The following is a 13,033-nucleotide window of genomic DNA, read 5'->3' as shown; positions in this document are numbered from 1 at the left end:
TGACTTTTTTCTGACGTCACATTACAGAATTTGTATTGATGGATTTTTGTCATTCTAGCCATGAACCATCTAAGCGGGCAGAGGCTTTATGGAAAGGTGCTTCGTGCTACTCTATCCAGGCATCAGTCAGTTCAGCTTCCTCGGGAGGGACAAGAAGACCAAGGTCTGACTAAGGATTACAGCAACAGTCCTTTGCATCGCTTTAAGAAGCCTGGTTCTAAGAACTTTCAGAACATCTTCCCTCCATCTGCCACTCTGCATCTTTCCAACATCCCGTAAGTACTTACTATTTGTTATTCTGTCGGGAAATCATCTTGACCAAACTTTTATTGAAAAAATTTTTCATTGGAGATAGGTAGTGAGCTCTGAATTTACTTGTGGGAGAGTTTTATGGATTAGTGAGTGATTTCTTTACAGGCCCTAATGTCCAAAATAGCCCCGGTTGTTGATGAGGCTAATGGTAATTTTCAGGAATGCAAGGACTTACATTCACTTGTTTCAGGGGAATTAATTATTGGATACTGAGGCAGGCAATTAGTTATCTTGCTGCTTTCGAAGGGCATTAAGTTACTGATTTATTTGCCCTATATCTACGTATTTGCCCTATATCCATTATTGTACAAACAGAAGAATTTAGCAAGCACAAGTCTCTGACACATGAAAGATGCTGTTAAATGTAATTCTGCCTGACACCAGCATGCAATTTGTTTATCAGTTTAAAATTGCTCATACCAACACTGGGCACCTCAGGCCGGTAGAATTGATTTTTTTTCCCCCCAGTTTTTCTGTGTGTGATGTTACAGTGCTATCATACCCTTAGAAGCCTCCTCCAAAACAAAAGACCCTTTCAGATCTCCAAACCACATTTATTCCGAATAGTTTGAAATATGTACTTGTAATAAAATCAAAATCTTACATCTTCTCCTCATTGAAGATGGTAACTGTGGGGATGAATTTTTTTTTAATGACTTGAAAATATTCCTGACCTACTAAAACGAAATGCAACTATTACTGTTTTTAACCACAAAATTGATCATTTTCTGAAGAAAAAGAGATAAGGATGTTGAAGTGAAATTGAATGATGATGATGATGATGATGATGATGATGATGATGATGATGATAGAGTCCTCCTCCGACAAGAATGACAAATGAGACTTGGAGACTGAGATCTCACCCAGAGGAATTGCCGAGTCCCCCTTTCACTGTCTCATCCCTTGCCAATCATAATCATAAAGCACTTTCTATGTGCCAAGCACTCTTCTAAGGGCTTGGGTAGATACAAGTTAATCAGGTTGGAGAGGTGGGAGTTGTGTTCTTGCAAAATCCCATGCTAAGGAAAATTTGTGTTGAGAAAGCAGCATGGCTTAGTGGATAGAGCATGGGCCAGGAAGTCCGAAGGACCTGGGTTCTAATCCCATCTCTGCCACATGTCCACTGTGTGACCTTGGGCAGGTCACTTCTCTCTGCCTCAGTTACCTCATCTGTAAAATGGGGATTGAGAGTGTTGAGCCCCATAGGGGACAGGGGCTGTGTCCAACCTGATTAGCTTGTATCTACCCCAGTGCTTAGAACTGTCATGTCCCTGCTGGGATACAAAGTACAGTGAACAAGTAGGAGTATAGCCCATTGCAAAAAACATAGGCAGTCCTCACCCACACTAGCCAGTTACGGACAAAATCGAGACCTAAAATCCAGGTTTCAGGATTCCTGGAACCCTGGTCCAACCTCAGAGCTATGGGCAAAGTACCCGAAAGATCTCTAGAGGGAGAGGTAAGTGCTTTGTTCTGATGTGTATATATATGTATATATATATATGTATTTATATATCTGATTCTGTTTATTTACATTGATGTTATTGATGCCTGTTTACTTGTTTTGATGTGTGTCTCCCCCCTTCTAGACTGTGAGCCCACTGTGGGCAGGCATAGTCTCTTTTTGTTGCTGAATTGTACTTTCCAAGCACTTAGGACAGTGCTCTGCACACAGTAAGCGCTCAATAAATATGATTGAATGGATTGAATGAATGTATTGACTACCGATGGAGAAAAAGAATGATTCTATAAGGCTCTGGACAGACCCATTGTGATAGTAAAATATTTGGCAAAAGCTTTATACTTTTTTAACTTCCTCTCAAACCAACATTAGGAATAACTGATTTCAAATGTAAGGTTGTCCTTTTATAATCCAAAACTAATTTAGGAATAATTTGTTTTACTGTTTGACTGTTCAATTTGTTTTAAAACTGGATTTGGATAAAATATTTTCCAAGTGATTGTCCATTTTTAAAGGTGGAGAATCATATGCATTGATTTTTACGGCGCTCATACTGTTAAATTATTTTGAAATTAGACGTGTTAAAGTAAATTCATGTTCTGCATGATCCCATGTTTAGGCTCTGGTAAACGAAATAATTATAATAATCTCGATGCATGTTTTCATAGACCGTCAGTTACCGTTGATGATCTGAAGAACCTTTTTGCAGATGCTGGATGTACAGTGAAGGCCTTCAAATTTTTCCAGTGAGTCTTTCTTTCCTAGCACTCTCTTAACAATTTAGTAATAAATTGTCAGTGAATGGTATATGTAGCTTCATTTAAACCTCAAGAATAAAATTTTCTGTGCATAATCTTTAGATTTAATATATGTGTCGATCAGCTTTTGCTTTTTTTAATTAGTTATTTGCCAGGTGGAATTGTTTGTAATAATCCTTTGTATTGAATTCAACTTCAGGAAAGATCGCAAAATGGCACTCATCCAGCTGGGATCTGTGGAAGAAGCAATCCAGGCCCTTATCGAGCTTCATAATCATGACCTTGGAGAAAATCACCACCTTAGAGTCTCCTTTTCAAAATCTACAATCTGAATTTTCTGTGAACTTTGCTTTTAAGACTGGACCACAGTTTCAATAAAACCTTCAGACACAGACTGAAGCAGTTTAAGACCAATTCTGCCTCTCTCACAAAAAATAACTCATGCTGAGTATGATGTTCAAGTGTATTCACACAGTAAAGAATTAAAGGGATAATTTTTTTCCATTTTTTTCCCTGTCAGCATGCAGTCAAAGGTTCATTATTTCTCCACACTATGGTTTTGGTGGAATTAGACCTTAAAATAGAAATATTTTTTCAAACTCCCTAGAAAGAATTTTGTTTGAGTTTTTGGTCTAAATCAACCTTACACACATTTCTAAGCCTCATTAGATTATAGTTCAAAAACTGATGGTGTTTTCGTAATATTTTGGGGGTGGTAAATATATTTAAGTTGAAAAATTTAGCCGCTTTTAGATGTCTCAACATAATAAACCCTAGTTCACACAAGTCTTTACTCTGTCAAATTTATTAATGATATCCAAATCATTAGAAAATTCAATTTGTTTCTGTGCAAGATTTTAGTTTATAGTTGATGCTGCCACCTCTGAGGCAACTGCTAGTCTAAAGTGGAATAAAGAATTAGATAGCTCTAGGCAAATCAAAATTTTCAGCATGCATGTCTGAAGAAAAATAGTTGCCATCAAGTAATGCTCATTTTTTTCGTCAACCCTTTGAAATTAATCCTCTGTCTTTTTAATCTTGTGTAATGGTTTATAAAAATAAAATTCTAAGGAAAAATGCAGTGCCTCTTTAGTCCCCAGGTAAAGTAATTCAATTGAATTGAGAGGGAACCAAAATCTTTTGAAGTTTGAGGTGATTAATTGGGGGAGTCATAGTTTACCTGATTTTCATATTGGCATTTTCATGTGAAATGATGTGTAATGTGATTTTGGAAAAGTAGAGAAAGAAAAAATGGTTCTGATTAAAAACTACTTTTTTACATTTGCTTTCAGAAAAAAAAAAGTTTACAGTCTTAAGAAAAATATTCAGGTCTATCCTGGTTTGACAGATTTTTAAAAAGTTATTTTTGGTAAAGTCTTCTTTAAAAAAAAATTAAACCTCAAGGGTTTTTTGTACCACTATAATCTGTAATACTTAAATCAGAATTACTGTGTATTTACTTAATTTCTTATTATGTGCCTTATTATGTGCTTATAATGATACAGTAGCTTAGAGTTTTATCTAAAGTGTCTTGAAAACTCTATTGTGGGCTTGGTGAGAGGTTTTTTTTTTTTCTTTAGGATTGAAAATGTTTTTTTTTTTTTTTTTAATGATTTTCTATTAGAGTCTGAATTCCAATTTCTGGTGCTTTAGTGCAGAGACAGGAATGGGGAAAGCGGGTAGTGGGATTGGAAATAACTCAGTACACCTCCTGTCAGCCTCTTTATATTTTATCTGGTAGCATTCAGTGCTAGTTGCCCAATAATGGTGTGTGTTTGGTTTAGGTTATTCTGGTTTTTCGGCTGTGGGTTTTGTTGGCTTTTTTATTTGTTTTTTTGGTTTGTTTTTTTCCTGGTATAAGGCACGATCCTCATTTCTGGATCATCTGGCCTTTAAAAAGTCCCCCATGTGAATTTGTCTCAGGATTCCTTGCTTTTTCATTTATTATAACTTTATTTCCAAATGCCCACCTGAGTGTAGAGAGTAAGGGGAGGTGTAGCCTTTGCTCTCCTTCTGTTGAATGTAGGACTGTGTTTTAATGTTGCTTCTGTGGTTGTTTAATAAGACATTTGTTTCTTTTAATCAAGAAGCTTATTTTAAAGTATTTCCTTTGCTATCTGATTGAATTTCAAAAGTAGCATTTCTCTCAAACTTAAGTATCACATTTCCCTACCCTCTTCATTATTTTAGATTTTGAAAGAAAGGTACAGTATTTTCAAGTCTCAGGATGAGGATCATCTGGACTTTTCCCTAAACATTTCTGTTTCCTTGCCATTAAACTCAACCAGTGATTTGAAATCACAGACAATCTCATCAAATGCTCTCAGTAATTTCTGGAGCAAAAATTCAGAGGTTGAGTATGAGCAAGATAGAAAAAATTTATCTCTGAAACAGAGCTGGAAGATTAGGAAAGAGCACACTTGGCACCAAAAAAATTGAAAATGTATTATTTTAGCATTTTGTGGAGATGGCAGGTTTAAATTAAGTGATTATTTTCATCCATATGTGAAGATTCTTTTCTCAGAACAACTGCTAAGAAGTGGAAAAGATAAACTATCAAACTACTCCAAATTTGCCTAGCCTTTCTGGTTCCACATGGCATCACAGTTCCATTCAAAATGATACTGGAGTCACCAGGGAGGCTTTGGCACTATCATTCAATTCCTGTGAAGTAAAAGTCAACTACCCTATTGTGGAAACTCTGAATCAATATAAATACACCTGACTTTATGTCTTAAATCCAAATGTTTTAGGAACCAATGTTTCAGGAAGACAGACTCCTCGGGTTAGTAACTTGGGTAATTTATGAAAACATTGTTCTCCTAACGTGTGTAAATGTAACAGTAGTTTACTGTTAGCAAAGGGAAAGTAACATGGAGTTGAATGTAATTCTGAAGCAGGGAATGGAAGCCTTTAAATCTGATAGAACATTGAAATCCTTTTATCAGGGATTTTGTGTGTGTGTGTTTTGTGTGTGTGTGTGTGTGTGTACGTACGTGTGTGTGTGTGTATATATATATATATATAATCCATATATATCTGTATGTGCGTACATAGTGTATGTTCAATACACCAATCTGATGTACATATGTATGCACATGACATACATTTTAAGTTTTTGACTCTGGAAAAGAAAAGTGAGTCTAAATTAAGATTTGGAAAAGTGGGTGTTCTTGTGTAACAGTAGAGTGTTTGGAAAATTCAGTGTGACCTAAAACTAGTACTAGTGTGTGGATATTGTCCTTTCGAGATTCTTTGTTGTTTGGTTTACAGAGGTCTTCAGTCTCTAAGTATGTTGGCACAGGTTTCTGTTAAAAAATAATAATGGGTTGTAGAAATTCTTGATTTATGTGGTATTGTTTGGAAAGGAATTTATTCTGTATTTTAATGCATTTTTCCTGGTGATCTGTGTAGTGTTACACTATTGGTATTTTAGTTGTGTGTACTAAAATTTAAGAACACGATCTCTCGTTTTCCCAGGACTCCTGCTTTTACCTAAAATGTAGAGACCTGAAATTTCAAAAATAGCAGTACTTTTAAATTTCGCCTTTAAGTCCATTCTCTCTACATTACAGTAACATTCAAATCAACCATCTCTTCCTTTGTAAAGTATTTATCTTTTGAACTCAAAAGAGAAGATGACAAACAGAAAACGGAACAGTCGTGCTTTCATTATTCTCCTTTGATTGGCAGCTTGCTGGAGAAGAGCAGAATGGTCTAAGAGCGCTAACAGATTGTAATCAGTCAAGTCTTCATCCAGCAAATGTTTCAGTTCCACTTTGACTTTACTAACAGAGAGAGAGATTATTGCAACATGGTGGCCTTTTTCGATCCAAAATGAAAAGTTTCCCCCTTTGGAAGATAATTTTCCCATGACTTTGATTGAACAGCCCTAATTTCGGGGGAAGGGAAGGGGATAAAGACTAGGTTTCACTCAGCTCCTCTTCTCCAATGGCATTAGAGTATCACCTTAAAGTTAATTTAGGATGACTATGCCTTTGTTGGTGCTTATTTTCTTTAAAAAATAGCATCTGGAGTTTAATAAAAGGTTGTATTAGTTAAACGGCTCCAGCTTTTATTAATACTGTGGTTCAGTTTACCATGTCCCATTTTAAAAAATGTATGCAGCAAAATAAAGTGACTGAAATTTCCTCCTGAAATCTAAAAGAGCAAACCCTAAATTTAGCCCCAGTCCTGCCGCACGTCTGTTTTCAATGTGCATTTTGGCTAGAAAGCTTTAGAGAATGAATGAATGACCATTCGTCTGACAACACGCATCCATTTGGATAGAGCGGTGGGCAGTCTTGAAAGAAACAGCTTGTGGGCGTGCCTGTGCACATGACATCAGACACAGTGGGCTGTTTTTAATAGTATTCGTTAAGCGTTTACTATGTGCCAGACATTGTACCTAGTGCTAGGGTAGACCCACGATAATTGGGTTGGACACAGTCCCTGTCCGACATAGGGCTCACAGTCTCCATCCCCATTTTTCAGATGAGGTAACTGAAGCACAGAGAAGTGAAGTGACTTGTCCAAGGTCACACAGCAGACAAGTGGTGGGGCCAGAATTAGAACCCAGGTCCTCTGACTCCCAGGCCTATGCTCTTTCCACTAGTCCAAGCTGCTTCCTCAACACAAGTTTTCTTTAGCAGGGGGTTTGGCAAAAACACAATTCCCACCTGGAAGGACAACTGGGTGTAATTAGAGTGAACAGTTATAATACGGCTCTCGGGGAATCTCTCTGTGTGTCTTTAATAGTGTAAAAACTGAAATTGAGAACTGGATGCCAAAGGAAGTTGCTTCAATTTGACAATTTTTTGCAAATAACACTTTCCCGTGACTAGTAAAATTAAGCCCATATCGTACCTATTATTCACATGCAATGAAAAGCGATAGTGACCCTTTCTGAATCTCCGTTTTCCCTAAGGCCACATTTCTCAGAGGCAGGCACTGCTGTACACTGTTCCTTGTTCTGTTTCCAAAGCAGAAATCAAAGTGCAACCAATTTTGCTCAAACGCTGTTTTCACTACACATTATGACTGGAATGTTTGTCTGACAGTGCGGACCTGTTTTAATTAATGCAGGGCACTTCAGTAAAGCAAGAAACATGGTGTGCATGTATGCAGCATGAGACACCATGGATACAAAAGTATGAGCCGGTTTTCGTGAGAACACAACTCTTGGATTTTAGAATTGGGTGTATCCGTGTGTGTGTGCATAAAATGCTGTGCACCACACAGTGGGTTTTGGTGTTGTGTTTGCGAATGAATTTGTCTCCTTATCGTTTTCTGTGAAGTCCCCCCACACCCCCAACTCACATACACACACCCATCTTTGACAACAGATTGCAAAAACAGAAATCTGGGAGCTCTTTTTCTTTCTTCAGAGGTCCAGATCTCTTCATTTATCAAAATTTCATCCAGTCTCCTATTTTCCAGTGTGTACTGCTATTTTTAAAACTAGAATGTGTGTGTGAGACCATATTCGAAGCAGCCATTTTTATTCACATCTTCTTTGTCTTAGTCTAATGAGAATGAAACTGCCAGACTAAAAATTTTCTACTGTTGCGCTGAAAGAAATACAATTCAGATTGTACAGGGTTTTTTCCTAAGAACAACAAGTAACATTTAAATGTCTTTTAAATGATCTGTCATATACAAGACTGTTCTCAATCTTTTTTTTTTCCAAGTCCTAAAATTTGGGAATTTTCAATTGCTTTCAGAAAAAAATTGACAACTTCTAAAATATTGATTATCAGGGTTTTATGAAGGAAGAAACCAAAACAGGACCAAAGTTTATGTGCCTTCAACAGTGATAGTTGTCCTTTTACGTTCCTATTTCAGTAGTACCTCGAGTCAATATTCTCGTTTTCAGTAAGTATGAGCGAAACGCAGTTTGAAAAGAATGTTGTCCCACTGGCTATACATGCACAGAATTAGGACCATTCAAATGGGGTCTCTGTTGTCTCGCCTTTACCCACGCAGAATTCATTGTCTAGCAGTGTGTGGGAAACCAAGAACAGACCTCCGGTCTTTGGGGAGGTCACGGTAACTTGGAATTTGAGATGGAGAGCCCAGAAAATAGAGCGGTCCAGTGACATTGGGAAGCCTAGACATGATCGAAAGTTTACTACTGGATAGGGAAGATCAACACCGTAAATAGTTGCCAGGTCTCGGATCTCTGCAGTACTTGGGCTATTAGTGGATTATTTAAATAGCCTCCTGCTTACTGCCATTTTCTTTACATCACCTGCCAATATCTTTTAACCCCGGTACCCAGATCCTTCGAAGGTTCATCCCAGATCTATAGCAGCACAAGTCACTAAGGTTGCCGACCAAACCAATTCTTGCACCAGAATGTCACCTCATTGCTCTGACCAAAGACTGTCTATCATGGTTTCACTGAGACATTCTGTTCTTTTTGTTTTTCATACTCCTGTCTGAAAGAAGACCCAATGCAAAGTGGCCCTTTTCTCCTGTTTGTATTTCAGTTGATCAGTGGACCACTTTGTGAAGAAATGGGAATGTAATGGGAATGAAATGGCTTAGAATGGGCCAAAGGGATAATGGATTATTTTTCGTACTGTATTTAAAAAAAAAAAGATGGCTAGGAGTCTTCTGACATCCTTTGATGATTTATGTGGTTTGTTCATTAAATCCCCCTTTTCCGTTTATGAGACTCACACACACAACCATGCTGTAAATATTTGTAACAACATTTTTTACCTGGCAAAAAAAAAAAAAAAAAGGTTTTTGGGAACAAGTTAAAGTATAAGTGGTTTTATATAAAATCCTCAATTGTCTTGTATATTTTGATAAGCAACAGTACCAGCTTTCATTTGTAAAGTAGTTTGTGGCATTGGAGGAAAAAGGTCTCCTTGTCTGTTCAGATGTGTTATGTTATAGATGCAAAGAGAAGATGAACTATTAAAGAAAAATATTTTCTGAGCGCCTAGTGCATGGTTAATTGAAGCTTCTGTATACTGCAGTATATTACATTTCTTTTTAAATTTGTGTAACTGCTGATTATTACTTGAATATCTATACTTAACTCTTTTCCTAACAAATCTAGTGTTGTAGCATGCCTTTTAATAAATGTCATTGCATCTGTACTCTCTTAAATTTTCTTGCGGTCTTGTCTGTTGCTTTGGGTGTCCCCTTCTCTTTATTAACTCTAGTGATGTCTTCTTTTCTCCTTTTCCCCTGGAGCTATCTAAATACCGTATTTTTAGAACATATAGAAAGGGGAGCACCCACATTCAAGGAAAATTTTCACAAACACCAGGCATGATACCATGTATAATACTTGGTATAAGAAAAAGTCCTATAAGTATATTATTGTCCTTTTATTTATCTTCCAGGCATTCCTCCATTATCTATGGGACAAGTCTCCTTTTCAAGGCGAGTCAATTTCCCATTTTCCTTTTCCATAATCTCAGCTTCAACCTGAGCCTCTTCATATAATCTTTGCCATTTCAGGGACATGATTTGATTAAAACCCATTTTCCTTTGGGGATGCCTATCCTTTTAGTTCCTATGATCTGGTGTTATCTGGGAGCAGTCAAGAGGAACAGCAAGGCCTCGTGGAAAGAGTACGGGTCTGGGTTCTAATCCCAGCTCTGCCACTTGTCTGCTGTGTGACCTTGGGCCAGTCACTTAACTTCTCTGTGCCTCGATTATACCTCATCTGTAAAATGGGGATTAAGACTGCGAGCCCCACGTGGGACATGGGATGTGTCCAACCTGACTGGCACGTATCTACCCCAGTGTTTAGTACAGTGCCTGCCACATAATGAGCACTTAACAAATACCATTAAAAAAAGAAAGGATGGAGGAAAGACACAATTCAATTCCCTTAACCGTTTGTAGCTTTGAAGACATCACAACTGTCTGGCCCTCTGCTTTGTTTTTTGAGCCAGATGATGGAGAAGCAGCGTGGCTCAGTGGAAAGAGCCCGGGCTTGGGAGTCAGAGGTCATGGGTTCTAATCCTGCCTCTGACACTTGTTAGCTGTGTGACTTTGGGCAAGTCACTTAACTTCTCTGTGCCTCAGTTCCCTCATCTGTAAAATGGAGATTAATAATAATAATAATAATGTTGGCATTTGTTAAGCGCTTACTATGTGCCGAGCACTGTTCTAAGCGCTGGGGTAGACATAGGGGAATCAGGTTGTCCCACGTGGGGCTCACAGTCTTAATCCCCATTTTACAGATGAGGGAACTGAGGCACAGAGAAGTTAAGTGACTTGCCCACAGTCACACAGCCGACAAGTGGCAGAGCCGGGATTCGAACTCATGAGCCCTGACTCCAAAGCCCATGCTCTTTCCACTGAGCCACGCTGCTTCCCAAACAATTAAAACTGTGAGCCCCACATGGGACAACCTGATAACCTTGTATCTACCCCAGCGCTTAGAACAGTGCTTGGCACATAGTAAGCACTTAACAAATACCACCATTATTATTTAATTTGGGACTGTTGAAGGAATCCTCCACATTTTCCCTCGCCTCCTAAGAATGAAATTGTTATCAGGATGAATCGGTAAGGAAGATCATTTTCTTACCTTTAATTAATACTTGCTTTAATAAATGTATTATACTTACCCAGCCACCTTCAAACTAGATTTAGACACTTTTTTAAAAAATAGCTTACAGTGTCTCCAGTATGAGCTAAGACTAAAGGAGGGCTATGCTTTATGGGGAGAATTAGACAAGTTTTATAGTAATGACAGTATTCTTTGCTTGATAAATTCCCATAAGGGTTTCCACAAAAGTATCTAGAGCAAGTCAAATAAGGGGCCTTGAATTATTGGCTAGAGAGTGGTTCATATTTTGTGGGTAAAAACAAAAACCTGCATACATTGGTAAATGAGAACATTTTCCAAGATCATTTGTAACCTTTGAAAATAAATCCACTCTATCAGCCATCAACCTGAGGAATGGCTTAGTGGAAAAGAGCACGGGGTTGGGAGTCAGAGGTCATGGGTCATGGGGCTGGATCCACCACTTGTCAGCTGTGTGACTTTGGGCAAGTCACTTAACTTCTCTGTGCCGCAGTTACCTCATCTGTGAAATGAGGATTAAGACGGTGAGTCCCACATAGGACGACCTGATAACCTTGTATCTACTCCAGTGCTCAAAACAGTGCTTGGCACATAGTAAACACTTAACAAATACCATCATTATTATTATTAAACAAGTGAGCTGAGCTTAAAGATGGTCATTTAAGTTGGTGAACCAGAAGTGCATTTTCTAACACCGTTTTACCAGCTCAAAGACAACGAGATTCTTGTGAAAGCCCTGTTTCCAGATTCTCCAAATCAATCAGTTGCATTTATTGAGCACTTACTGTAGGTACTAAGCCCTTGGGAGAGTGCAATAACACAAAGTTGGTATGCACATTTTCTGCCCACATCCAGCTCACAGTCTAAAGGGGAAGAATGTCTGCCTAACATTATCGAAAATAAATTACAGAAATGTACTTTAGCGCTGTGAGGCGAGGGTGGGGTTTATACCAAGTGCCCAAAGGATACAGACCCAAGTGCATAGATGAAGCTGAAGGGATAGAGAGTGGGGGAAAGGAACTTAATCGGGGAAGGCCTCTTAGAGGAGATGTGACTTAAGAGGCTTTGAAGGTGGGAGAGTGGTGATCTGGTGTATATGGAGGAGGAGGGAGTTCCAGGCCAGGGGAAGGATGTGGGAAAGGGGGTGAGATAGAGGTTCAGTGAGTAAGATTTTGCTGGAGGAGCAAAGCGTGCCAGCTGCACTGTAATAGGAGATCAGTGAGGTAAGGGAGGAGGGGAAGAGCCAATTGAGCACCTGACTGCCGACGGTAAGGAGTGTCTGTCTGGTGTGGAGGTGGATGGGCAACCACTGGAAATTTTTGAGGAGTGGGAGATTTGGACTGAAATAATCATCTGGGCAGCAGAGTGAAGTGTGGACTGGAGTCGGGAGGGGCTTGAGGCTACAACCCCCTCGTCTCCAGTAGGCCCCTCCCAACTCTTCCCTTTGAGTCACATAATTCCCACCCTTATCGTTCCCACCTTATTCTCCACAGATACAGCAGCCATTAAGGTAAAACCAAACTCAGTTATTCACTCAGTCATATTTATTGAAAACTTACTGTGTGCAGAGCATTGTACTAAACGCTTGGGAGAGTACAATGCAACAATAAACAGACACATTCCCTGCCTGGGGGGGACAGGGTGGTGGTGGGGGGAGAGACATTAATATAAATAAATTACAGATGTGTACTCAATCTGTGGGTGGGGACCTTACCTGTTTTAGTACAGTAGCACACAGTTAAGACTCAATAAATGCCGTTGATGAATCTCCAATCCAATCCAATCCAATCCAATCAATACAATCCAATACAAACGGGGGTTTCAGTAGAGGTACATCAGTTTGGTATCATGTTTACATCAGTTTGGTATCATGCTCAGGGTCCCATGCTGGACGGCAGTGACCTGGCTGGATTTGGCTCACCAATGGGATCTCGTGCCAGT

At 38.9% G+C, this 13,033-nt stretch overlaps 1 protein-coding gene across 6 annotated transcripts in view; it reads left to right on the top strand.

Annotated features, from left to right (window-relative positions):
- The window catches only part of PTBP3 (polypyrimidine tract binding protein 3), a 178,070-nt gene extending 174,752 nt beyond the window's left edge, over positions 1-3,318 (top strand). For all 6 annotated transcript variants that reach the window (XM_029053781.2, XM_029053780.2, XM_029053782.2 and 3 more), the window contains 3 exons: positions 59-275; positions 2,443-2,520; positions 2,732-3,318. In XM_029053781.2, coding sequence (XP_028909614.1) covers positions 59-275; positions 2,443-2,520; positions 2,732-2,864 — 428 coding nt within the window. In that variant the 3' untranslated portion in view covers positions 2,865-3,318. The remainder of the gene's footprint in view (positions 1-58; positions 276-2,442; positions 2,521-2,731) is intronic.
- The last annotated feature ends 9,715 nt before the right edge of the window (positions 3,319-13,033 follow it).

This window comes from Ornithorhynchus anatinus, chromosome X3, assembly GCF_004115215.2.
Source record: "Ornithorhynchus anatinus isolate Pmale09 chromosome X3, mOrnAna1.pri.v4, whole genome shotgun sequence".
In the NCBI taxonomy this organism is placed as follows: domain Eukaryota; kingdom Metazoa; phylum Chordata; class Mammalia; order Monotremata; family Ornithorhynchidae; genus Ornithorhynchus; species Ornithorhynchus anatinus.
Note: the sequence above shows the minus strand (reverse complement) of the source record. Positions and strands in the feature narration are given on the sequence as shown.